The sequence below is a fragment of the Eumetopias jubatus genome, unplaced genomic scaffold (genome assembly GCF_037043125.1).
Source record: "Eumetopias jubatus isolate StellerSeaLion01/CBP00866 unplaced genomic scaffold, mEumJub1_p1.0 scaffold_1, whole genome shotgun sequence".
Classification (NCBI taxonomy): domain Eukaryota; kingdom Metazoa; phylum Chordata; class Mammalia; order Carnivora; family Otariidae; genus Eumetopias; species Eumetopias jubatus.
This window is the reverse complement of record NW_028274807.1, coordinates 150,805,158-150,833,085: the sequence shown is the minus strand read 5'-3', so window position 1 is coordinate 150,833,085 and position 27,928 is coordinate 150,805,158. Positions and strand designations below refer to the sequence as shown.

Here is a 27,928-nt window from a genome sequence, read left to right as displayed (position 1 = left end):
TGCTGATCACATATTCTGGACTGGAGGAATGTATGCCCACATGTGGATGCGTCACGTGGCCAGTTGGACAGACGGTCTGAGCCACAAGGAGAAGCCTGGGCTGGAGACATACTGGGAGGAGGGAGGTAGAGGATCATCTGCAAGATAGCGGGTACAGGTAAAGGGAGATTATGGGGGTAAGGAAGAGGATCTAGGACTGGGTTTGAAGAAACTACAACTATGTTATTTAACAGCTTTATTGAGGTATAAGTGACACACAATAAACAGCACATACTGAAAGTGTACAATTTGATAAATTTTGACATGTATACACCCAAAGATCCATTATTACATTCAAGATAATGAGCATATCCCTCGCCTCCAAAGTTACCTGGCGTTCTTTTGTAACTTCTCCTTCCCTCCTATCCCCAGGCAACCCCTGATCTGCTCCCTTGCTAGGATTAGTTCTCATCTTCTAGAATTGTATGTAGATGGGACCACACGAAATGTAATCTGCTTTGGTCTGACTTCTTTCCTTCACTCTAATTACTTTCTTTTTTTTTGTCCATGTCGTTGCTTGAATCAAGAGTTTATTCCTTGTTATTGCTGAATTGTAGTCATTGTATGGACGCACCACAATTTGATTATACATCGCCAATGTATGGACACTCAGACTGCTTGCACTTTTGAGCTACTACAAACATAGCACCTATTAATATCTGTGTACAAGTCTTGGTGTGGACAAACACTGTAACTTTTCTTGTAAATACCTAGGGGTGGAACGGCTGGATCATATGGGCGGGATATGGTTAGCTTTTAAAGGAACTGCCAATTTTTTCTCCAAAGAGGGGAGACTATTGAACATCCCCACCAGCAATATACAAAAGTTCCAGTTGCTCCAACTCCTCACCAACACTTGGTATGGTCAGTCTTGTCATTGTAGCCATTCTAATAGGTATACAGTATTATTTCACTGTGGCCTTACTTTGCATTTCCCTGGTGACTAATGATGAAACAACCTTTAGCAACTGGAAGAAGACTGAACCTAGCTATACAGGAAACCCAAAGGAGAAGACAGAGATGCAGGGAGAAGAGCATAAAAACGTGGCATCGTGGAAGCCAACAGGAGAAATGGCTCAGAGAGAGAGTGGTCAAGAGAATCAAATGATGCTAATGTGGCCTGAAAATTCTCATTTGGATGTAGTGCCTTTGGTGCCATTCCAGTGGCAACTGGTTCCAGCTTCCAGGCTCTCTCCACGTTTGCAGAACAAGAGTCCATGGTACTGCCTACTGGGTGGTACCCTCTCCTCAGGTGTGTGGGCCCCGGCTCCCTCCTCGGAGCCCCTGAGGTGAAAGCACCAGTCACCACTTTGCAGCAGTCCCACGTTTCCAGAGGGGATCACAGGCTCTGTCTCCTGGGAGGTCAACTGTGACATGATGAGCATGCGGAAGTTTTCTTAGGGAGTGGTCTCCGGCTGGTCACCTCTGAGAACGGAAAAAAGCAAGACTGGGCGAGGCCGACGCTGGATTGCTGAGGCTGGGATGGCCCTTCAGCACTGTCCCCACTGGGGACAAGGGAGCCGAGCCTTCCTTCCCTGCGTGGACCAGTCACTGGACACAGCCTGCCCCAGGAGGGAGGTGGGACCCTGAGCGAGGCGACTCTTCCAGCTGAAAGCGATGCCCGTAGATAGTTACTGCTGAGGACTGCCAACCCGGCAACCTCTTCCCTTCCTCCTCAAGAGGGATCAGGGCGGCACAGTCAGCCTCCACTACAAGGGGTTTCTCCTCCAAGTTTCCAGGTTCGTATCACCCAGCCTCTTCCTTTGGCCCCCCCACCTCAGATTGGAAGCCATTTCCTGCCGTTACCGCTGCTAGATCACTTCAGAGGCCCCAGTGCACTTTCGCGATGTTCCAACTCCCGCTTAAGGGATTCCTTACACTAAACACTCTCTCACTGTTCCTGGTTTCCTGATTGTCCTCCTCTGCCCAGAGGACTCCAACACCAGTAGGGAGAAGGGGGCGGGGTGAGAAGCCCACCCTGGTGGATTGGTTCTGTGTCCCACTGGCTGGGTTACATATATATAACCCAGAAAGGTCAATTTGGAAAATATCAGGATCATGTTTTGCTTTTGGCTCATGCATACCCCCGAGTCGTCTGAAAAGACCAACATTTCCATACAGGAATCTGGAATGAATCAGAGAACATGCATCCTGAAGCCTCCGTGTGTCTGCCCTGCAGGTAGGAACGTGGCTGAACTCTCTGAGCAGCTTGGAGCCTGAGTATAATCCATTTATGGCACTGCTGACATATTAATGCACTAAACGGCTCCCTGGTGGTCTGAAAACGTTAACACAGTCACAGCCTGAGTGCCCAGCTTCATGTGGACGTGACTCAGGCTCAGGGATAATCGGCTGAAAAACAGTATAAAGGGGTGCTGGAGGGGGAAGAATAAATCAATGATTTCTCCTTTCCATTCTTCCACCAGTACCAGACCGGATTTTCAGTAAATGCTGGACAGCAAGACCAGCACATCCCAAATAAACAGGTCCTGCCAGTTAATCAAGTGTCCACCACAACATTTAGATGTAGTCATATTGGCTTCAGGAAGCATGTCTAAACTCTACTTCCCTGGCTCCCCTCACCAGCATTAAGAAGTCATCGGAATACAACCCACTTCTGTCAGTCATTTTACTAATACAGAAAGACCATGATTCACCTTGTTGACCCTCACAGGGGGAGTTTAGATCCTGGTAAGCACCACTCATGTTGTTTACCATGAACTTGATTACGAGGAGGAAGCAAAACACAACATTATTACCAAAAAGTCCTCCCTGATAGTCTTAAACCCCCCCCCCAAAAAAATGTGTTAAAGTCTTCAAATATACAAATCTAAAAATATGTTACAACATTTAACAGTAAGACTCAAGTTCATTTTTTAAAATATGCTTTAAAATATACTAAGCATCTCTCTCCTTCCCCTGATTCTCCAATGAGGGGCAGAAGTCCTCCTCACTGAAGTCCTCCTCACCGTCGGCCTCCTGGATTTCTGTCTCGTTCTCTGTCCCTGGGGGAGAAGGGGGCTGCATAGTACCCGAGGCGGCCACTACGAGGCTTGCTCAGCAGACCGCTTGTGCTGCCTCCGGATGTGGCCTTCACTGCCGGGGGGCACCTCCTTCTGGAGGTTCGCTGTGCTAGTCTTTCCCGCAGTTTCAATCCAGGGGTGCTGAAGGACCTGGTGGGCGGTGTAGCGCTTTTTGGGGTCTACCACCAGTAACCGGCTCACCAGATCTTTGGCAGCTGTGGGAGGGTGAGAAGGAAGAGAAAATGAAATGAATGCAGGTGGCTCTGAATTTGTCCGCCCCGCGCACGAACTGAGATCACAAACGCCTATGTCAGCACCACACACTAGAGGGCGCTGCCCCACAGAACTTTCTGTGATGCTGAGAGCCTTCCATCTCTGCACTACCCACTGAGCATCTGAAACATGGCTACCGAGACTGAGCAATGGAATTTTTATGTGTTGACTTTCAACGAGTGCACGTTTCAACTGCAATAGCCATGAGCGGCGAGGGGCTACCATGTCGGGACAGCAGAGCCTTAGAGGATGTCTGTTCGTTTCTAGAGTCAGGGGGCCAGGCCCACCCCTGACAGCCATGGCGCCCCGCGCAAGAGAACAAATGGAGGCCACATACCATATGTCTACATATCTTACATTTTGAAATCAATCGTCGGGCTGTTAAATAAAATCTGTTCAATCTCCTTCCTAAGTTGGTAAATACGCCTTCACACTGACAAAGTTGAGAAACACGTGAAGGAAACCTAAGTACAAAACAGCACCAAGTCAAAATGAATTTCATTTCCTGCCCAAGATCATGACTGATTCTAGAGAGATGGGGGGGGCAACTGGTGGGCCAGGTGGCAGGCAAGGGGGGGGAGAAACGACTTCTCTGTGGCTTGTTGGCTCTCCCTGGGCAGCTCCCTGAGCTTCCTTTTTGATCACGTGAGAAAAACACCACCCACTTCTCCCTACCTTTCTTGGGTGATGACTCTTGCTTAAGATCAGCTGCTCACCCACCAATCAGCCCCTCCTCTACACCACTTTCCGGCCGCCTCTTAAGCATGGAAGCCACAGGATTTCTCCTACCTCGCCCCCTTCAAGCTGGGTGAGTTCTGCCAACAAAGTGCCTGGGCACCCACCCCAAACAGCATCACTCCATCAAGATCCCCAGAGGACTCAGTGGGGAGTGGGTCAGGTTTAAACTGGGAATTCTCAGACTCACATGTACAAGTGTGGACAACTGAACACCCCACCAACATGTCCAAGCTCTCTCTACCCCTCTGAACAGAGCCTCCTTGGCTACCCTGGGGCAATATAGGAAGTTTCTGGGTAAAGAGGTCTCCCCAGTCTTGGAAGTAGGCCTGCACCATTTGGGCAGAGAATTCTGGGGTTCTGATTAAGTGACCTAGAATGGGGGACCTGGGTTCTGGAGGACACATCTCCTTGGCTCCAGAATCCCCTTGCTCTGTGGGGTGGGTATAACCAGAGTAGGGCCCTCTCTAAGGCATGGGGCTCAGGGCAGGGGCCACCATACCCAAATCTAAGGACAGTGCTTCACAGAACTTTCTAAAATGATTTTCAGTCCTTCAATTCCCAAGTCACCACTGGCTTGCTCAGCTCAAGACCCTCACTCCACCCGCAGCACACCACCCCCCTCTCTCTACCTTATTTAAGGGGCAAAGAAAATGAAGCTTTCTCCTTGCCTCATCCCCCAACCCCAAGTAAGGAGACTGAGGCTGGGGATGAGGGCAGTTCAATAACTCATCTTAGATGACATGGTTGGGGAAATTGAGGGAAAATAAAGTTAACACTCCTATTCTACTTTTTAAGCTAGAGACTCAAAGACTCAAAACCCCCGAATATCCAGTTCCCAGTTTTATCAGGGTAATGGGTGGTACCGACAAATCAGTAGCAAAAAGAGGAAAGGGGGGTTTTGAAAGGGGCCAAAAAGGAGGAAGACCCGACATGCCTCTGTTCCACTTAAGATAGCTAAGACCGTCACCCGCTGCCTTCCAGAGCCTCCGTGCTCCAACTACACCCCTGCACAAACCCTGGCTGTTCACCAGGAAGATATGCATTCCCAGGCTGCTCAATTCCCAGTACTTCTATATCCGAGATGACTGTGATCTTTCCAAATGAGGGTTTATATTTCTGATATTCTTCAGTTCTGAGGTCCCTCCACTGCCTTAAGTATCTAGTGACTGCAACCAGTGGTCAGACTTTTTCACTGAATCCAAAGCAAGTCCTGTTTCCCAGAGTGCTATACAAATAAATCTCCACGAAGCTCACAGGTAACAAAGGATGAAGCGCAGGCCGACAGCCCCTCTCCCTGCCCGGTTCTGAGGTGGCCCCTGCACGCCTCATTACACAGCTGACCTAAAACCTGCTCTGCCGGCAGAACCCAGGACGGGCTCCAGCTCTAACGTCGCCTCGCGTCCCCCGCTTGGGGGAGCCAATCTCACCGTCAGAAATATTGTCCCAGTAAGGGGCCAGGAATTCGAAGTGGCCCAGCTGGATGATGTTAAAGAGCTCGTCCTGGTCCCTCTCCGGGCTGCGGAAAGGAGGGAAGCCACACAGTAGGATATACAGGATCACGCCTGCGGCCCACATATCCACTTCCAGCCCGTAACCTGTGCGACAGGCAGAGACACAAGCCAAACTGAGACCAGGCTGGATCAGACAGGAGGTGACAAATGTGGGGAACTGTGGTTCTGGGTGACCAAGGCCCGCAGCTTTCAGTAAGCACCAGCCACTTCTAAACACATGGGGGGGGGGTGCTTTGCTGCCAATGCCTACAAATGGGGGGTCGACTCCAGTGTTACCCAAAGCTTGGTCCTCAGACGACTGCCAGTTGGGCACCCTTTCTTACCGGTCTGGGATAAAATAAGCACAGAAACTGAAAGTAAACGTTTGGAAACTCATAGCAATTGGGCATGGCCATGACATCCAGCTCCAGGGTCAAGGACACGTCTCACTGAACAGAGTTTAGGGCAGAGTTCGGGGGTTGTCGAGCACACGTGGTAAGTCACGTGTGGCATGAGCGGTGACCTCGGCCCATGTAGAAGAGCTTCATGTGGGCCCGCACTATATTAGAAATTCTAAAACCTTCCCCAGAGACAACTCAAGAAGTCCTGGTCTACCCCAGCAGCCTCTCCATCCCAGTCACTGTCTTTTCACGTTGAAAAAATATTTTTACTGGCTCTCTCTTATCATCATAAAAAGACTGACATTACTAGCTGTATCCCCCCATGAGCACACAGACACACACAAACACACACCCACACATACTTCTACTTCCTGTAACGAGATTAGGGTCACATTGGACATATTTTATACCCTATTTCATTCACTTAATATATCATGGCATTTCCTATGGAGGAATTTCCTATAAAGAATATTAAAAAAAATTCTTCAAAAACATGATTTCTAATAGCTGTCAGTATTCCCTTTACATAATAAATCCTCTATGTTGCAATTTAAGTATCTCCTAACTTTCTTACACTATAATTCTGTGATGAACATCCTCATCTATTAAATATTTGTGCACATCTCTGACTATATCCTTGCAATAACTTTCTGGAAATTAAGTGCACAATACAGTAAAGGTTTACACAGTGAAGGTTTTTGATATGTACTGCCCAATCATCCTCACAAAACCCTATAACAGCAGTATGGACATTTTCAAGCATGTTCTAACTTTTTACCTTTGGAAAAGGAAAACACTCAGCAGCTATAATTGGGAAGTTGGATATTCATTATTAAGCCCCAGAGCAATGGTGTCAAGACAAATCAGCAAAAATATATATATATATTACAGAAATAAATCATAGCTGACCTCTTTGTGGCCAACTTCACTGGCCTTTTCTCAGCTCTGTACTACCTTTCACACTCCGGAGGGTCTGGCTTAGCTTGGCCTCCCATCTTGAAACGTGCCCGTCGACCTCTGTGACACCGTGCTCTCCTCGTCCGCCTGCTTCCACTGCCTGGTCCCCTGCTAACCCGTCCCTCCTTCTCCATCCCCCAACTCTGGGCCTCCCTCCAGAGTCTGTCCCCGGCCGCCCTTGCTGGCATCATGAGGCGCTCCTTATCTCGCCCGGATGGGCTGCCATTTCCGCGTTGAGGAGTCTCAAAAGCACCCGCTCAGCCCAGGGCCTGACCTCCCTGCCAACTGGACAAGTCCCCGTATCCATCCTCATACCTCTACCAAATCACTGTGTTTAAAATTTCAACCCACCCACCGCATCTCCCAAAAGAGCTTTCCAACACCCTTAGTTGGTATCAGCACCAAGGCTGTGGTTTCCCTCAGCATTCAGGGAGACTATTTGCTTTCCTTCTTTTACCCAGGTCATTGATACCTCCACTAAAATGTCTCTGGTTGTCACCACAGTACCATAGCCACTCTGCTGGCCACACTGAATCCAAATTCCTCTGCTCAGCCTCCCCCGTTGTGGAGAATCCAGACTCAACCTAGTCAGCCAACTAAATCGCCCTCTGCAAAACTGAGACCAGTCTTGTCAATGGCTCTACCACCCAACCCCCGTGCATAGTCCTGTCTCCCCGTCTTAGCTTCCCTGATGCTTCTGCTGCTGGGAAACTCTCTCCCTTCTCCCCACCAACCCCACAACCCATCCAGAGCTTTCCATCTTACATATGACACCTGAACTCATTTCTCCCAAAGTGCTACAGTGGCTAAACAGTCATTCATATATTTGGAGCCATATAATAATAATAACGGTTTCCTTTTTATGTACTTTATGGAATGTGTCACTAAAACAGTTCATTGGATCCTCGTATGATATACAAACTGGTAATAAATACTACTCATGGGGTTTGAAATGGGACACCTTGTTCCTTAAAATGCAAAGTTGGAGGAGGAATTTTTAAGCCAATTACCATAAGAACTGCTTCAAATTTTTCCCATTACAGGTAGCCTTGGGTCAGTGGCACAAATGGCCTTGCTTGTTTGAGTCCCCTGGCTAATTCTCCATCATCTTTTATCTCGCTCTCCTGCCAGCGCGCGCGCACACACGCGCACACACACACACACACACACACACACACACACACACACCCCAATCCCTCCACTGTAAGGGCAGCCCAGATGAGGAAAAAGTCCACACGCTTTGGTGGGGGCTCTGTTTCAAGTATCTCCATTAAAATCCAAGTGCAAGCCTGGTGCCAACTCTGAGATTTTTGATTGCCCCATATTGAAAAATATTAAATATTAAAAATAAGACATTTGTTAGTAAGTGAACCAGAGTCCCTTGGAGCAAGGTATAACACGTACCTTTCTCAGAAAGAATTTCAGGAGCTACATAAGTTGGAGTCCCACACACAGTAAATATAGGTCTCACCACATGCTTTGCAAGGCCAAAATCAGCCAATTTCAAGGTGGTAGATTTGTCCTCATTTCGCTGAACCTGTAAGAAAACAAAATCTCCAAATCACCAAAATTGTGATGAGAACAAAGAAGAAAAACTAATGAGACAACAAGCACGCAAGGTCAGGAAAAGCAAACGATAAACCTACTTGAGCTTATAGTTGATAAACCCAACCTGATTTCGGTGATGGATACTCACATTTTCAAGTAAAACACCAATGAGTTAGATTCACTGTGTTGTCCACTACAGTAGTACCATATTGCCACAGATGGCTATTAAAATTTGTATCAAATTAAAAATTTAGTTTCTCAGACGCACTAGCCACATTTCAAGTGCTCAAGAGCCATTGAGGGTTAATGGCTACCATATTGAACAGTGCAATTATAGAACCTTTCCATCATCACAGAAACTTCTATTGGGCACCACTGAGTTAGAACAAGGATCAATGATATTTTGAGCCCTGACTAGCATTAGTGAGGACTAGAAAATGTCTCTGGGGAATGCGAAATCTGGGCAGGAAAAAAAAAAAGGGAAAGAACTAGAAATTAGAAGGAAGAAGTAAGTAAGCAGTGGAGAAACGCTAGGTACAGACCCTAATTTGAGGACTGGGGAAGGTCTTAAGGACCAAACAGACCAGAAGTCTTTAGTTCCAAATCCAAGACTTGCCTCTGGATGGTCTTGGACCAATTTCTTTACTCATCTAAGCCTGTCTTCTCCTTTAAAAAGGGAGGGAGGTAATCAATTCCAGCAATTAGGCTTATGTCAGGAGTTCCAATCAGTGTCCATAATCTACCCTGCGAAGTCCTCCTCTAAAGTAACCAACTGTCCCAGGCCACCAGGGACTGAAGGGTTCCCAGGATGTGAGATTTTCATTTTTAAAACTAGGACAATCTCTGGGCACCTGGGTGGCTCAGTCCGTTAAGCATCCGACTCTTGATTTCAGCTCAGGTCCTGATCTCAGGGTCGTGAGATCGAGCCCTGTGTCGAGCTCTGAGCTTATCAGGGAGTCTGCTTGACATTCTCTCTCTCCCCCCCCACCCCTCCCCTGCTCTCAAGTAAATAAATAAAAAAATAAACTAGGACAGTCACAGGCAAACCAGGATGAGGTGGTTGTCCTTGTTTCCACATAATACAGAATTAATACTACTAAATTGGGATTTATTCATATATATATGGTACATATATATATGTATGAGATATATATATATGAGAACTGACAGACTGGGTTCTGTTAACATTTTTACATGAAGGTGAAAGAAGTTAGTTCTGACTCTTTAGACCCCACTTCCACCAGGTTTTGGAGAAGGGGAAAATCAGTCATTTTTAGAGCAACAGAAAAGATGTGACCCTCACTGTGAAATGAAGACGGAGAGCCCCTGCTCTCCTCTGTCCTCGTCAAAATGGATCCCACCTGCGTCTCATTCTTCCAAACAAATTCCGGTGGCCAGCTTTCTGATCACTGGTAAACCAATTCCCACTGCCCAGCTGATGTGTCCTGTCCTTCTCCCTCAAGGCATCTGCATGCTAGATGATGTGTTAGGAAGAGGTGGGTCTTCCCCTAAAGAAATGAATCTCAAGAGGTGAGTCTAGCAGATACTTAGACCACCATGCAAGACACAGCATAAGTAAAGATATGTTCTATTTCACGTAAAAACAAACAGCGAGGGGGCAAACCTAGCATATTTTGCAGTAAGTGAAAGGTGCATTGGCTCCCTCCTTGCTACGCAGGCGCTTTTGCACTCTGGGGAAAGGTTAAATCATCGGGCACATCAGAACTCCAACCTTCTTCAACGCTAGTTGGTACCCAAACAAGTAAGGCAGAAGGGCCACCCATAGGAGGTCTGGCCTCCAAACATCAGAGAGCGTTAAGACTCAGAGCAACAGCCTTCCCCCTGACCAAGTCTCAGGACACCAAGAAATAAAGGCAGAAGCCAAAGGATTCCCACGGCCCCTCGTTCCCGGGAGGCAGGAAGCGAGGTGTCACAACCCGGTGGTACCTGCCTGCTTCCAGCTCCGGCCCCGCGCGGGCCCTGCTCTGCAGCAATCCAGGTAGCCGCCCCTGGCAGCTGGTCTGTGCACACCAGGAAGATGCTGGTTCCCTACCTGGAAGGCGTTCCGAGCCCCTTTAGCAGCCTTGTTACCCATCCTTCCAACCTCATGTTCACAGAAAGCGGCCCACGCGATCTCTAGCAGGGAGCTTTGAACGGTAGATTCTGCAAGTGTGACATCTTTTCCTCCCTCCTGTCCTCTGCCTCTTGGGAAAGGTGCACCTGTCGTCACATCCTGCCTTTCCTCCCAACAGAAAGGACAAAGCTGGGGGCTGTCAAGGTCTTGGGCCCAGAGGGGAATTTATCCATAGAGGGCAGAGACAAGAGTGGAATCTTAAAAAACAAACAGAAAAAGTCCAGCTCCTAGAAACAAAGAGTAGAACGGCGGTCACCAGGGACTGGGGAAAGCTGGTGGTCCAAGGGTACCAAGAGAGATCTCAAACATCCTTACAAGAAAATAAAATGCCACAAAAAACAAAGCAGCTCTACGAGGTGATGGACAGGGAAATTAACGTGAGTGTGGAAATCCTTCCACAATGTATACGTGTATTGGATTGGATCATCATGGTGTACATTTGAAATATATCACAATTTTATTTGTCAATCACACCTCAATAAAGCTGGGGGGAAGAAATTAATGCATAGTTTTAATTAAAACACAAATTTTGTTACATATAAGATTAAGTAAATTTATACTTTGGAGTTTTTTCCAAGGCACGTTCTCAACAAAACTTCTATTTTCCACTTAAAAAAAAAAAAAATTACAGCCCCTATGGCCGTCTTGAAATCCAGACATACAGCCAGTGCCCTGGGGATCCTGGTCACACAGAAGTGCCCCCAGGAATACAGCCACCTTCCCCCCTGGAGGGACCCCTGCTGGACCCAGCACCACCTGAGGGATTGATGGCAAAAGCCCCTTTTGTAACAAATGGGTAAAATCAGGGTCGAGGTGACTGGCTCTGTCCCCTCCTGGCAGAGGTCGGCCTCAGGTCCACCTGCTTCTGGTTCTCCTGGAGGGGGGTGCTCTGGGCGGCTTCCTCATGTCCCGCACTGAAATAACCCTTTGCAGGACGATTCAGCGTCACACACCCATTACATGTACAGACTCTAAAGCCCAACAGCCAGGTGCAAACTCCAGCTCACCATTTACTGGTGTAACTGGCTAAGTCACTGGTCCTCTCTGTGCCCCCACTTCCTCATCTGTAAAGTGAGATGTGAATGAGATGTGTGGTGAGAATTTAATGAATTAATATTTGTAAGGTGGGATAAACAGTACCCCAGCACCTAAGAAGCATGACATAAGTGTTTGTTAAGTAAACCCTATTATTTTAGCCTCTGTAACCCCAAGAGCAGGACTGACTTCAGAGAAAATGAGAAGCATGGGAGGTTGTCCTTGATGTATCCCTTGTCCAAACCGAAGGCCCGTATATCGGGCAGGGCCCTGGTCCATCCTCTGCTGTGAAAGCTCCAGCCCCCCCTCAGCTCTTGCCTGCCCTGCATCTCCTCATAGAAGCTGAATGCTCACGGCAAAGGGGAGCTGAGCTGTTAATTACTGAGCTATGATAAAACAGGGACAAGGCTGGCTGACTGAACCCCAGGGGAGAGGCTCCTTGGGACCACCTATAGGAGAAATTATCAACTTGTCTGCAGGCACATGTTCTCACAGCTCTCCTGGAATGGGGACAAAGGTTGCCAATGCTCCCAGCAGTGCCTGGGGGGCCGAGGGCAATGGGAAGACCGGTTCTCCCTGTACACCAACAGAGCCATGGGCACAGCAACACCCAGAAATACGGGGCACGCACTCTCTGGTTTCCCCAGACAAGAGGAAGTTCTCTGCACTTGCTTTGGATCCTGCCAGTGAGCTTACTGCTCTTAGAAGAGAACGTGTCTTAATTACCGAGTCTGAGTTACCGCAGGCAACCTAATCAATGCCTCCCTAATTAACCTAACTGAAGGGAAAGTCACAGGTGCAGACAAAAATGCAATTCGGCTGTGGTCTGCGTAGCGAGACAGAGCCCAGAAGGAAACAGGGAGCTAATGATCAGAATAATTTAGACTAGAAAAACGAGTTGGGAAGGGGAGGACAACAAAATAGTATGGAGCCTAGAATTTCCAGCTGGATCATCTACATTAATCACATTTGCTGGGTAACTGCTGAAAAAATATGTCCCCCACAAATATTTGTATTCTCCCAACCAAATGATCAGCAGGAAAAGCATCTGGCTGCCTTGATAACACCAAAATAAAATACGCCCCCAGGAGAAATAACAAACTGGTCCTTTCCTCAGAGAAACCCCCCCCCAACTCCAAGCCCTGGCTCCGCTGAAGGACCAGCAGATTCAACATGGTGGACACTCAGTGTTTTGTTTCGCACATTTATTAGGTTAAATGTCCACATGCTGAGGCATGCACTTCCAAACACCGAATCCGCGTTTTACATCATTCTGTGGCCTTCCTAACACATGGCATGCTGCTTCTTGTCTCTTCACGGTTTCATCCCGCTCCGCGCGTGACTTGGGATCATCCCCACGGCACTGCCCACAGCAGGCGCTGAGCCCAGGTCTGGTTGAGATCTGTGGAGCCGTTTGTCCCTTCCAGAAAGCGGCTTGAGACCACCGGTGTTTTTAGTTCTGCTGTCTCCAGCTTCTACTCTCAGCAGAGACGTCACATCCTTTGGAGCCGTCCGTGTGACTTGCGGCTTTCTCATCTATTTCATCGACGTGAGCAGCTTAATTATACTTAAGGTCCTGCACTGACTGCGTGAGTTTCATTTTGTTTTGTTTCTACAGGCACCTCCCATTCTTGGCTTCAGAACAATTCCCTACCTTAATCGTGAAATCAAATGAGTGACATCCTCCCGGCATAACTCGTCCTCCTAGCATCCGAGGGACTTCTGAAACCATCAGCTTTTCCACCCAGATGGGAACGTGTGTAAAACACCCTCCCACCAACGACTGTTCACTTCTGATTGAAATCTCAACATGGAAGGGATCCCACAACTTTAACAGGCAGTTCATCCCATTTGTGGCCACTTTAACTTGTGAGGAGGTTCACCCCTGTGTTGATTCCAAATTCCACCCCCTACACAGTTGTCTGAGTCTGCCCTCGGGGAGGGAACTGGAGAAAGCCACACTGGTCCCAAAGGGAAACAGCTATCAGGATCCGCAGGTCACCTCTGGTTTCCCTAACTTCACATCTGAGGATCTTCCAATTGATCCTTATAAGACCTACTCTCCTGACCATCACCCCTTTCTAGCTCCTTCCTACACTAAGTTCATTGCCTGAACCAACAGCACCATCATCGCTTGGGCAGAGATCTGGGCTGCCCAGACCCACTGAACCTGAACCTACATGTCGACAAGCCCCCAGGGTGAGTCGTGTGCACCGTCAAGTCCTGGATGGTCTCCATTTCATCGATGCCTCTCTTAACAAAGAACCCTCAGAAATGAACACTACGTTCCACGTGTAATTTGATCAGGACAGTGGACCTCAGGCCTCTCAGTGAATGGGGCACTGGGTGGCCATAAAGACAGCCAAAGACTCCATTCGGTGTCCCACTCTGATGCCCCTCCCTCAGAAAGCCTTTTGAGGGGTTCAGAACATGCCACCCCAAGTTATTCCACTTTGACATATTGATTATTAAACAACCCCTATCTTCCACTAGTTTTCCCATGATTTTACTTGCCACAATTTGCTGTCCCTAAAATCCTGGAAACCCTTTTTCTTTTATCTTGTCACTTCTCTAAAAATGTATCGTTCTTTTACGACGCTCTATAAAGCCCCGATTTTGAACTACCCGTTGGAGTTACTCATCCCAGAGTTCCCCCATGTGCGTGTGCTGCATTCATGCCCTCCGTCTGTTTTTCTCTTGTTAGTCTGTCTTTTCTCGATTTAATTTCCAGGGTCCTGCCAAAGAACCCAGGAGGGTGGAGACAAAAGGGTTTTTTTCCTTCCCTACACGTTCGTGGGCCAGGCTGGCCAGGTTTGGCCCATAGCCCCTGTGCCCACATCTGAACTTGCTTCACTGACATTTCCATTTCTCTGTCTTCTGGTCCATAGAGACTCACTGCTCTGGGTCATGTTCCTTCCAGAGCTCGGTTTTCAGCTGCCCTCCAACTGCAAGAGTGTTAGAGATGAATTCACACAGCACTGTCAGGACTGCTGATCCATCTGCATGCATCACCCCCTTTCCCAGCCACACCAAAGTTCCCTGATTTGAATCCAGGTGTTCTCTATTATTTACATAAGCACCTATATAACACCTGGAGGGCCTCAAAGCTTCAAGAGGAATCTTTATTTTTCTGAACAATTAACAGCCTCCTGTCCTTCAATGGTACCTCAATTTAAATGTGACCTTGCAATGTTCATCTCTGAACAGAAGATGGCAGCAGAGTATAGACCAAGCAGCAAGTAGTACCACCGCCCCCCCACCCACCCCACCCACCCCACCCCAAGCCAAGAAAAATTCAGATGTGGTTAAGCCTACTTCTTACTTGATCCTTCATGGTCCTTCCGGCCTTTTCCCTCCAAGGTCCCATTTTCAACTGGCTATGAGGACTTTATGATCTTAGAAACCAACTGACACTGAAATACCAAAATACCAATGCCTAGAATCAATTTACATTTCAACAGCAAAAGATACCCTAATACAAAACAATGATTGAAAGCATCAGTGGAATCAAAGTCTTCCCTGGGACCTGTCATGACAGGCCAATGACAGGCCTTCATCTGGTACTTTTCTACTTCATTAACACCTGATATTCACCCAACAAACATTTAGATGCCTAGGGTTTGCCAGGTATTGTTCTAGGTACTAGGAGCAGTGGATGAAACAGGTAAAGTCCTTGCTCTTATAAACCTTCTTTCTATTAATAAATAATATTCAAATGAATATGTAGTGTTCCACAGTGATAAGTGTGGTAAAAAAGAGAAAAAGTGAAATAAAGGTTGTGTTGTCTGGTATAGTTTCCAATAACCACATGTGGCTATTTACTTTAAACAAAATTTAAAGTTCAGTTCCTCAGACACTCAAGGCACATTTTAAGTGTCCATGTAGTGGTGGCCACCGTACTGGGCAGTGCAGAGACAGGACATTTCCATCATCACAGAAAGTTCTACTGGACAGTGCTAGAAATGACAACGGCAGGGGCTGCTATTTTAAATGGGGTGGTTAAGGCAGGACTCATTGAGAAAGTAACATTTGAAAAAAGTCAAGCGTGATCCACATTCAAATTTGAGGAGAAAGCTTTTCAGGTGGAGAAAATAGCAAGTGCAAAGGTCCAGGGGCTTGCTTGGCCCAATGTAGGAACAGCAAGTAGGGGCAGGAGTGGAGAGAGTGAAGGAGTAAGCGGTTGGAGTGGAGCTCTGAGAGGAAGCCAGAGGCCACATGATGCAAAACCTTGGAGCTCACAGAAATGAACTTGGCTTTTACTTTGAGTGTGACAGAAAGCCAATGATGACTGAGGAGAGGAGTTATAGGGTCTGATTTACATTCGGAGATCACTCCGGCTTCTGGGAGGAAGATAGCCTTTAGAGGAAGAGAGAGGACCAGTGAGGAGGCCACTACCATAGTCCCAACAGGAGATGATGGTGGCTTGGTCTCTTGTGGTGGAGTGGAGGTGGGGACAAGTGCCATCCTAAGGGCGAAGATAAGGTTTGAATGGGGAGGGTGAGGAAAGGGGCTCTGGGGCAGCTGAGCTTCCTGCCACCAGCAGCTGGGCCAGTGGGGGCCCCATGTGACAGAGAAGGTGGGTTGCAGCCCAATATGGGGATGAGAGCCCGCCTGGAGTTCAGGATGGAACAGAATGTGGAAAACCACAAACAGGGCAGACGAGGGGGGGGGGTCTGCCCTGTCTTTCGGCGGGGGGGGGGGGGTGTAGTTCATAAAACTGGGGTAGTAGCTGAGGGGGACGTGGAGAAAACAAGGTTTGTTTTCTTAAGTTGGGAGATAGCACGTCTGTTTAGGTGATGATGCAGCCGTGTTCTGGGCTGGAGAAGTATGGGAGAAGCGCAGGTTCCGTGTGAAACCCGGTTTCGGCATCCTGAGTTTGAGATGCTCATCACATCAGACAATCAGGTGGTGACCTGAAGTGAGCGGCCAACCATGGGCCCGCCCTACATGAGCCAGGGAACATCTACAGTCCACCCTCCACTCTTCAGCATCAGGGCTGGCCACACCCAACACTGGATTAAAAAGACACGGCATCCAGGGACTACCCCCCCAGGCTCTGTGGCCAAACAGCCCCTGCTGGGGGATCTCCGGCCATCCCCTTGGTGTGGTATAGCCTCAGTTTCCCCACGTGTACATGGAAGTAATGAAGCCTTCCCCATAGGGTTGATGCGAGAATTCTATGAAAATGCAGAGTGCATAGAATCGTGACCAACGTGCTAAAATGACATGACAATAAAGTTTGTGTGTGCTCTGATGGGACACGGGCTCTAATCAGGTGGGAGCACAGAGTCAATGTCTCAGTGCAACAAGTATAGGTAGTGATTCTGCAGGCACAGTCCTCTACTACCACCCAAGAGATACCAGACAGTGTCTGGAGACATTTTTGGTTATCACACCTTGGGGATGCTAGTGGCATCTAGTGGGTAGAGGCCAGGAAGCCGCTAAACCTCCTACAATGCCCAGGACAGCCCCCACAGCAGAGTCATCCTGCCCAAATGCCAACAGTCAGTGGAGAATCCTGGTGTAGAACAAGAGAAATAGGGCCATCACCATCAGGTTCAGACTAAAGTGACTACCCCCTGGTAAAAGAGACCATTGAGGTAACTAGCAGGATGTTTCCAAACCAACGCCTGGACTAATGTGTGATTTCCATACTCTCCCCTCTCTCTGTATGGAAACACAAAGAGTATGCTCCTCCTCACCAGCTTCTCAGTCTCCCTGATACTGGAACCCAGCCAGGTCCTCCCCTCCACCCCCCATCTCTCAAGGGACCAGAGTCCACATTCAGCATTGAACTTTCTAAGGAAATCATTTAATCCAGTCAAGCAATTGAACTGTCAACATGTGTTTTGCAAAAGAGCTCAGAAGTAGGATTGGAATTACCTGGATTTTTGTTTTAGCTCTGCTTACACCAAAAGAGCCAGATGGCCCCCACCTTGACTTTTTCTGAGCCTATTTTATCACCTACGATATGGGAGAGGTCTCTAGACTTCCCACGCAGACCTAACTTTCTGTGGTTATGCTACAATCTACCAGGATTTGAAACCATGCAGCAAGAAAGGATCTCTTTCATCTCAGTTTTAGCACTTAGGGACAGAAAAAAAAAAAAAAAATGTTAAGATCTGCCAAGCACCAGTCTAGTAGAGTGTCCAGGAGCTTGAATGGGTCCTGGGTTCAAATCCCACTTCTCCTCATTTGCTGTGTGACTCTGAGCAAGTTACTCAACCTCTCTGGGCCTAAGTTTCCTTCCCTGTAAAGAGTGGTAAGTGCACTTACTGCACAGGGTGTATACAGCAGGCAGCAGGAGGAAAGGGCCTGGAGCAGTGCTGGGTCTATAGCAAGCACCGTGTGTTCCCCATCACAGGTGTAATCCAGTCCCTTTGAATTAATTAACTAAAAGGAAGTGAAGATTTTTGCAGTCTCCCTGATTCTATCCTTCACCACCTTGAGTCCCTGACATTTGTTAAAACCAAAGTTTTACCTAAAATAATACTAGAAACATTACCATTTTGCAGCCACACCTAAGTACCTAAAAGCTAAAGAGCTTTCACTTGCCCCCCACAACCCGGGAATGTGGGCGGGGCTTGATCCGCAGGTAAAAAACAAACTGACACATAAAATCCGGACTTGAAAACAGATAAACTAGCGGAGGAGGGTGGCTGGAACCCCAAGGTCATTCTTGGCACAGCCCTTGAAAGAAGCTTCCCTGCAAGGACCCTTCTCGTTCCCTATCCAAGAGCCCCACCCCCACACATGTGGAAACCAAGCCCAAAGGGCATGGCTACCCCAGAGGCAACCACAGCTGGACAAGGAGACAGTGTGGGTCAGGGCGGGAGGCCTGGGGGTCTGCGTGCAGAATAACAGGGCTGTTATGTCCCCACCAGGGCAGGGTAAACAAAAGCAGGCCGAGAGGAAGGGAAAGCATTTGAGAGATGCCTTGTACCATAGAATGAGGAGACCCAACTTTCTATGAGGCTGGGGGGCCCCAAGAGATCCAGAAAAATAACCCCTGAAATTTGGGTGACTCCGGAAACAGAGACCTGGCAGGCACTTCTTATCCATGCTTTCCTGAAAACTGCAGTCCCCCAGATTTGTCCTACATCCAGCAGTCCCCCAGATCTCCTGAAAGAGCACTCGGCAGCATCCCTGTGACCCCACAATGGGGATGCGGAGAAGAGTGAGGGAAGACGTGGCAGCCGCTCCCCCCCCATGACCCTGAGCCAGACCCATGCTGAGGGACCCATCCTGGCCAATGAGATAGAACAGGAAGTGTGCTGAGGAGCTCCTGAGCCAGCGTCCTCCACTTGAGAAAGGGAGAACACCAGCAAGAGTCCACCCCCTATTTCTCCTGCCATTTATGTGAGTGTGACAGTGTGATCCTTGGCGCATGGCAGACACTTGGGGGCCCTGAGGGAAATGGCAAAAACTGCCTTGAGATCTCTGACCTGCTCCATTAACCATCCCTGCAACCACTTGTCTCCAGGCTTCTTGTCACTGAGACAACTAGATGTCTTCATTATTTGAGCCCTTGCTCCACAAGGTATGCTCTGCAGACCATTAGCACCACCTGGGAACTTATTATAAATGCAGCATCTCAGGCCCCTCCCACACCGACTAAATCAGCATCTGCATCTTATCAAGATTCCCGTGCAGGTGGCGATTTAAGAAGCGCTGATTTACCCCACTGCAGTCACGTGGTCCCACGGCAGCTGGAAGGTAGCTCACAGCTGCAACAAGGAGAGCCAGGAAGGGTGTCTTCTCCCTCTCCTATCCTCTCCTCAGCCCTCACAATGCACCCGCTCCCCTGGATGCAAACACACAAGCAGTATCTCCACGGGCACACATCTCTATGTTTCCGCCTCCAACTCCTTCCCGGAAAGGTAATGAACTAACATAAAACACCAAGCCCACCACGGTATGGCCGTACACGTAATTTATCAAAATTCCCAAGGTCAAGGTCCTACCCAGGAAAGCCAAAGTTATGATCAACAGAATTACTATTGTCATGGTCACCATTCCTTATTCAGGGGCCTCCAGTGGTGCCCCGGGACCTGACAAGGTCAAAACATCAGAGATGGTTCCTACAGGGGAAATTTACCATCTTGAAAAGGCACCTGGGGTCAAATGCCTGAGCATGTGGCCCACATGAGATTCTTAGACAAATCATCCTTTAACCTGATTCTATATATTCTATCCGACTGACTGAAAGGGATTTTAAGAGTTTTGTCTCGATACGGAAAAGTGGAGTCTCCTTGCCCAAACGGTAGTTAGAAACTAAAGGTTGGGGTGGTATCAACAGTATACCCGCATCCACACAGAATGCCCAGTTCTATGGAGTCCTGAGCCAGAAGCCCCAGTCAGAACGTTACAATCACGTCAGCAAGGTTTAACGAATGAGAAAGTGGGAGAAGACTCACAGCTGAGTTTGCCCCGCCCCATCTCTATCTCTGCGCCTGGATCTGTTTGAATCTGCCCCTCTCCTTCCTTCCTTCCTTCCTTCCCTCTCCAAGCCTTCCTCTCCACATCCTCACATAACCCCTAACACGTAGGACATCTGGAAGAACCTGAAACAGTGCCAGGGGTTTCAGATTACTGCAATTAGACAACCAGATCTTAGACCCTGGACACTCTCTGAAGGGATTTACCAATTTGCTTCCTCAGATTAAGCGCATTTTGAAAATACAGATTTTGAAGAAACCTAATCTTAGATCTTCAAATAGCTCACAAGAAATAGCTCTCAGAGCAGCAACAACACACATGAACACAAGTATTAAGACTAGCAGATTGCTGTTATGCACCTTCACTAAAGGACCTGAACTTCAGGACTCCTTGGGGGAACGGAGTCACAATTTTAGAAGTGATTTAGCAACATTCAGCAACATTTTCAATCGTGCTTTAAAGTTGTCTCTGTTGCTGATAATTTACTACAGAAGCGCTGTATTATCAGACCATCCACCCTCGTAGGTGACTCTTTCAGAAGGAACAGAGGAAAACCTCAGTTATCAAAATGACCCAGTATCTAGAATTTTGAAGACTTTAAGAAATTTCCTGAAATTTCTGGCTATGTGGTCAAGCCTTAGACAATATGTGGGTTCACTTAGTATGTGGATACTTTTTATTTTCCTGGAAACTGTTAAAATGGAGACCATGAGCCACTCTCACTGATACAAGCCTAAAGTCCTAACTCTGATGTCTCCTCCTGGAATTCACCCTGGGATTGAGATGGTCTCTTACAAACCTGTCTTCTCACAAACTTGATCAATATTGGCCAATGACCGAAAGGCTTATATCACTGCACTTTTTCTTTCGTGATTTCCTGTTATCACTGAAATCCCCATTTCTTGATTTTATTAAGTATACCCTAATGAGGTATGCTTCATAGGCATCAAATGTTTAGTGAATGCCATCAGTATATAAAGGCATTCATGAATACTTGGGGCTGTTAAGGAGAGGACCTGGACGCCTCTGTCTTAGATGCTAAGGGGAAAGAAGACTGAAGCTGGAGCTGGAAAAAGAGAAGCCGTGCCGGCCAGGGAGAATTATGCACCGCAGACCTGCTCACAGCACGAAGCACTGAGTCCTTCTTGTGCATCCAAGTAGAAGTGGAAAAAAGAACTTAGAGAATTAAAATGAACAAAATGACTGGATAGATTTCTTTTCCAGGGAGAACGGGCAAGGAGTGTGTTGGGCCATTTTTTATCCTTCCAGATTTTCCTTACCAGCCTTGGGGACGTCAGTCACAGCCTTGTCCTAGTTGCATTCAGCAGTTAAAAACCTAGAAAAGTCTGTTCCTTCCCAGAACTCACGAGAGGCCAGACAAGAGTACCACCTTTATCCTTGATGAGCTGTGACCTGACCCCACAGCTGCCCACCACCATTTGCCCTGGATTCCGAGGGTCTCTGCTCCAAGCACTTTGCAGCCACCATGCCTGCTGCCCATTTTCTTCCTTTCAGCCTGTTTCCAGGGCGGGAACCTGTCCCTTCTCTTGCCCTTCCTCTGGGACAGATGGTCTCAAATGACCTTGCTCCTGTCTGACCTCTCTTCAGCGTCTTCCCCCACCCACTCGCTCAGCCTTCTTTGCTGTAGGCAATATCACAGCTATTGGCCATCAGAGGCCTGGCCTGCCCACTTCCCATCCTGCATGGGCTGCTCTCATCATCCTCACCTCTCTGGCTCCTCTCCGCCCCCTCCCGTCCTCCCAGGGCCCCGTCAACACACAGCACATTCCAACCCTACCAAGGGAGGCACATACTGGCAGAAGAAGCAATTAACATTTCTGCAAGCTGGAAATTCTCATAATTAAAACTTCTTTTGCAAGATCTCAGGAGTCGAAATAACCAAAGGGAAGAGGAGCGCTAGCATCTTATCAGGAAGTGTGATCAGTACAAATAGATAAAAACTCAGTAATACAGGCCTAAAATTGTACCCCGGGGCCCAATTATTAGACACGAGTATTTCTGTTGATTAAAATAACATGATAAGCTTGCTATATTCATAAAGAGTTCTCTGCACATTCAGAAAGTCTCTAAAAGAAGCAACAGTTATAATCACTCGTGTAGTCAGGTATTAGTTCTAACGTGAAATCCCTTTCCTAAGTTTAGCAAAGTCAGGTCTTAACACAGAGTGGCCACCTACTGAAGGATAAAGAAACAATCACTTTGATAATACAAAGCTCAGCACAAGCGCAAAACACTAAATTGAAGGCAACTGAAACACATTCATTGAGGGACAGTGTTCACCACGGTGGTATTTAGGACTGGTAAGTCTTAGAAGACCAAGCAACTTTGTGATGTGTTATCAGACCAGCAAGTTGAGAGATGACACACTTCTAAGCCCAGACAATGAGCCCACTGCCAAATCCAACACTATCCAGAACTCTGTCTGAAAAGCCAAAAACACTGACATTAGAGAGCATTTAGACTTGACATAACAATATGTTGAACTTCACTCACCCAGAAAAAGGACTAACGTGGCTTATAAATGTGACAGACCTGTTCATTTTGATAAATGCAAGCTGACAAAGTATCCACGGGACAGAAAAGGTATTAAACTATTTCACAAAAGATGTCTCAAATATGGAGCTTTTGGCAGTTTCCGAAGGAGCCATACCACCAAAAAAAAAAAAAAAAGGTTATTTAAAAAAAAGTGGGCTTTCCTTGAAATCATAAAAAAGGGTCTAAATATAAGTTGTAACCAACATCAATGAATAACTCATGTATTGAGACTAAAAAATTACAGCTCCTCTGTAGCTGTGCCTTCTCTCTAGAAAACACACACACGCGCACACACAAACACGTACACACCTCATTGCCCTTAAGGGCACTAACAACAGACATGTCCTGACATTTAAATCCAGGCAGAGTTGTCAAATGACCTCTCAAAGGTCATTTGACAAAGCTGACCTCTCAGCCAGCTTGTCCAAACTAAACATATTCCTTGCAGTTTCTCTAATTCCTCAAGTAAACTTCTCCATGAAATCTAAACCGGTGCTTTCTCTGTTTTAAAAACTGCTGACGAGTGAATCCATAACACAAGTAAGAGCTGCTATTGCCCAAGAGATAAGCTGGCTCGACACACTGGCTCAAGGACCCGGTTGAGAAAATGCAAGCTGAGATGACTGTCCCCAAAAGAAAACAATCCTAGAGAATACATTATCTCATTCCACATACTCAAGAACTTGTATAACCATTATAATGCTTGGTTAGGCCCGTGCCCAAAATGGTCAGCTCAGGGGGACCCACCCAGGCCTCTAATCAGAACCTCTTCTGCTGAGACAATTCAGTGAAACTATCAGAGGCTCATTCAAATATCTCCATAATAAACAGTGAACAGTGCACCGCACATGGAGAACGCGCGGGCTCGGACCCAAAAGACAGAAATAATCAAAAAGCAGTTGAAAAAAGGATGAGAACACTCAGCTAAGGAAGAAATGAATTTTTTTCAGAGGGAGACATGTGATGGTATTTCAGACCTCTCAAGAAACCAGTCAAACTGCTTCTTCAATTCTATAAATTTGGGCCAAAACAAGGTTGCTCGACTTTGTGGTCAACATTGACTTCATTTTACCAGATACCTTGTTTGATTTACTCAGTATTTCTGTTTGCTCATGGAAGCAGTTTACAGATAGATGAAGGCACCGTGGAATGATGTTCCCAGGCTGGGTCTACAGGCATGAAATTTAAGAAAACAGGGTAAAGCCCTGCCAAAAAGGAAAACAAAAACAAAAACGTGGCTCATGGAGATCATTTTCCCCATTCGCTGGTGCTCTATCTGCAGCAATCTGGCTCTGGATACCTGCTCGGTGGCTCAGTTGGTGCCTTCAGCTCAGGTCATGGTCCCAGGGTCCTGGGATCAAGCCCCTCATCAGGTTGCCTGCTCAGTGGGGAGTCTGCTTCTCCCTCTGCCTGCCGTCTCCCCTACTCGTGCTCTCCCTCTTTCTCTCTCTGTCTCTCTCGCTCTCAAATAAATAAATAAGATCTTAAAGGAAACAAAAAGTAGGATAAAGGTGGCAGAGGGTGACCATGTGAAGCATGCTGTCCTCACAGAGACCACCAGGAACACACTTGCAGTTCAGGAACACTGGGTTTACAGCCTCATTGCAACAAGGGAGAATGCACACCACTGGGATCCAGTAAGCCAAATAAGAGGGTGTCCGAAGGACTTTAACACTGGGGTTGTTAGGTGATTTGGGGGAGGGCTCAAGAAAGCAGGATTTTGCTCCAAATTGGATACTGTCAGGAAGTGAGAGTAATTCTACGACTGGGTGTCTCAGTAATTCTTACCAAGAAGGTAAGGAGGAAGTCACCCCTAGTAGCCAAAAGTGCATGTGTGGCCATCTTTGTGGTTTGGACAATCTTGGTTTTATCTGCATTTGGACATGATTGTAAAGGAGTCTTGCTTTTGTCTGGATCCATCACGGTAGTGGAATGTCCTTATCCGATGCTGGTGTTCTGTGAGGCTGTCTATGGTCAACAGGAAAACATCACAGCTGAGCGGTGAATGCCAGGTCAGCTCCCAGACATCCTCCTTCAGCCATGCCAGACAAGTACTATTGCTATTTCTCTTTTATAAATGAGTAAACAAAGCCCCGGCGAGGTGAAAGACTTATCCTATAGCAAGTAACTAAGAAAGCCAGGTTATCGGACTCCTGAGACAGCCTCTCACCCACCTCACACAAGGGCCCCTCTGCAGCGCTGAGCCTTATGAATACCCCTGACAAGAGGTTCTCTTCAAAAGGCCAGAGGGAGTTTCCGTGCGAGGGTGATACAAAGCCCACAGGGGAATCTGCTGCGGGCACCAAGGCCAGAGGCTGTGCAAATACACCCGAAATTAAGTCCACCCGGTCACTGTCAAGGCGGAAGCATTTTTCTCCCAGGAATGAGGAAGCACTTCCCATTTTATTTAAATTGGAAGGTTGCTTTTTCAATAATGTCATCAACACCAACCCATCTCAGCAACTTAGGACCTATAACCAGAGTTTTAACTACTGGCACAAGAATGTTAAAATAACACGAAGGCCGTGTTCCCAGAATGGGGGGAAAACAGCGCAGGAGACATGCTTCCCGACCATCAGGAGGTCAGGGCTTACCAGCAGGTTTTCCGGCTTGAGGTCCCGGTGGACGATGCTCTTGTCGTGCAGGTGCACCAGCGCCCTGCACAAGTCCATGAGCATGAGAGCGGCGTCGCGCTCGGCGAACTTCACGCTCTCCATGATGGCGTCGAAGAGGTCCCCGCCCTGCACGTACTCCATGATCAGGTAGATTTCCGCCTCCGTCTCGTACACCTCGTGCAGCTTCACGATGTTGGGGTGGGAGAGGCTCTGGATGATCAGGATCTCGCTGTCCACCATGTCCTCCTTGCCCTTGAGCTTGGACTTGTCGATGATCTTCATGGCGTAGGCCTGCCGGGTCTCGCGGTGCCGGCACTCCTTGACCACCGCGAAGTTGCCATCCCCGAGCACGCGGCCCGCCTCGTAGTGCTTGTGCACGTCGGTCGCCAGGAGGCCCGCAGGCCGCCGCTTCCGACCGCCCCTGGGCTCCCTCTCCCCGCGAGCGGCCGGTTTTCTGGCCCCTGACGCCGGCGTACAGGGCTGCTTCTCCCGGTCCGCGTCCTGCTCGCCCCCGCGCGGCTCCGGAAGTGCCTCGGGCTCCGCCTGCTGCTCCCTGGGCGGCCGGCTGCCTGGCCTGTTCCTGCAGGCGCTCCTGGCCTCCCTCCTCACGTCCCGCAGCCCCTCCTCTCTGACGGGCTGGGCTTCACTGAGCTCCCTCTTGGCCTTGGCGGCTGCCTGAGCTTGACCTTCCTGACCTTCGGGGTCTCTGTCCTCCTTCTTGTCCAGGTTTTTCCCGGGCCTCCTCAGCTCCTGAGGGGGGTTCCTGGGGCTGCTCCTGGGGCTCTCGCCCTTCCACCCTTCCTCCCCGGCTGCACGGTGGGCCTCGGGGGACCGCCTGCAGCTCCTGGTCCTCACCAGCTTCTCCGCTGCGTCATACCTGTGGCATTTCCCCAAGTCCAGCTCGCTGGTCCCTAGGGACAGCCGCTCCCTCTGCAGGCCCTGCTGGAGCTCCCTCTCTCTCTTGCACTTCTCACATCGGATGGGCTCACCCGAGGTCCTTTCGATCTCCACGCCGGGGGGTTTCTCTCCACTCGCAGGTCTCTCCAGAGTGGCTTCCCTGGGCGGCCTGCCGCCCGACTCAGGCTCCCACTTCCCCCCGGCCCACTTCTTCTGGGGCCTGGCCCTGTCCCCCAGCGCTGGCTCCACGGGGGCCTTTCCCTGATGTCTGATGGCCGCCTTGGACCGGGCAGCCTCACCGCAGCTCTTGGCAGCCTCGGTCTCCCCACAGTGGTGTCCCCCTCTCAGGGCCCTGCTGTGAAGCCTGCTTCTCAGCCTCGGAGAAGGGGCTCGGCTGTGCTGGGTCAGTGTCAGGGCCCGGGCTTTGCTGGGGTACAGTTCTTCTATAGCTACCTGAATGTTCTTCAGCGTCAACGGTTCTTTGCCCATGGCTATGAAAGCATCCCCTTCCCGGAGGAAATCAGAGACACTCCTGATCTCCCTGCCCTTGAGGTTGAAGAGTTTTCTCACGCGATCGTTCTTCCATCTGGGAAAGCCCAGGGCCTCAGAGATGTCCGCCAAGAGCTGCTCAAAGCTCTGCACGGACCGCCTGTTGAGGAGCAGAGTGATCTTCCGGAGGGGGTGACCACCCAGCTTCACCACGGTCACCACCCTGGGCTTTAGGGTACTACTGTCAGCATGGACGGAGTGAAGACCATTCTGAGGGCTGAACATGGGCACCACGGAGCCATGTGGCCCCAGGAGTGGTTTCTCCAGATTCCCTCGGCCAGCAGGCAGCCATGTGCCCTGCAGCTTCTGCTCCGTGATTCTGGAGCTTAAAGATTTTAGCGAGTGGTCACAGAGGCCTCGATGTTCTGCAAGAGGAAAATGACAACACAGTGTCAGTCATGATGGGTTCAAAGAGCCCTTTGGCCTTCACCAAAGCTCTACTGAAGGTCACTGATTCTATTACGGTTTTATAGAAGTGTGATCTTTGAGGATCTGCTTAAAATCTTGGAGCCTGTGCACTTTTGGTCTAATCCCCAGTCTCCCCTATAAGAGATCAGGAAAGTAGAACGAGTCTTCATTGGGCCTGAGTGGCTCCTCCAAGCCTCCCAGGAGCCCCCATTATGTGCCACACCTTGAGAGGCCTCACTAGGCATGGCCTGACCCTGGAAACACAACTTCTGCTACCCTAAAGTGAGCTGTCTTTCAGGGATATACAGCTGAGATAAAAGGTCCAAGCTTCGCTGCCCAGGAAATACCAACAAGAGGTCAGAACATTCTGGAACCTTAACCAAAATCTCACCCACCTCTTTGCCAAGAAGAGTTTTTTCAGCTTGACTTTCAGCTCACTCAAGGTGAGGTGAAAATGTGAAGAGGTGATGACCACAGACTCTGAAGACAGATCTGGATTTGAATCCTGGCATGGCCACTGGGTACTTGCGTGAATGTGGGTAAATTACTCAGGTTTCTGTTTTTTCATCTAGGAAGTAGGAATGAGAACACCTTCCTTCCAGGGTTTTTGTGAAGAGCAAATGGGAAAATAATTAAAGTTCACTTAAAGCGGTGTTTGGCGCACAGTAATGGCCAGTTATTAATACTGTCCTTACAGTCTCAATATTTCTTTTGTATGATAATTATCATTTTGGTAGTAATATATTATATTGATAAGGCAGAATTCACTTGGCATCACAAGAATTCATGGACCAGCGTGACATGGTGGCTATTTCTTAAGGTTGCA

The 27,928-nt window shown here is 48.4% G+C and overlaps 1 protein-coding gene across 1 annotated transcript; it reads right to left on the bottom strand.

The window, feature by feature from the left end:
* Window positions 1–249: 249 nt before the first annotated feature.
* On the bottom strand, window positions 250–27,928 carry DCLK3 (doublecortin like kinase 3). Its single transcript, XM_028106968.2, has 5 exons — window positions 27,498–27,928; window positions 25,228–27,059; window positions 8,326–8,458; window positions 5,501–5,668; window positions 250–3,277 (listed from the first exon to the last, which is right to left on the bottom strand). The coding sequence occupies exons 2-5, from the start codon at window positions 26,917–26,919 to the stop codon at window positions 3,084–3,086; spliced, it is 2,187 nt and encodes a 728-aa protein (XP_027962769.2). The 5' UTR covers window positions 26,920–27,059; window positions 27,498–27,928; the 3' UTR covers window positions 250–3,083.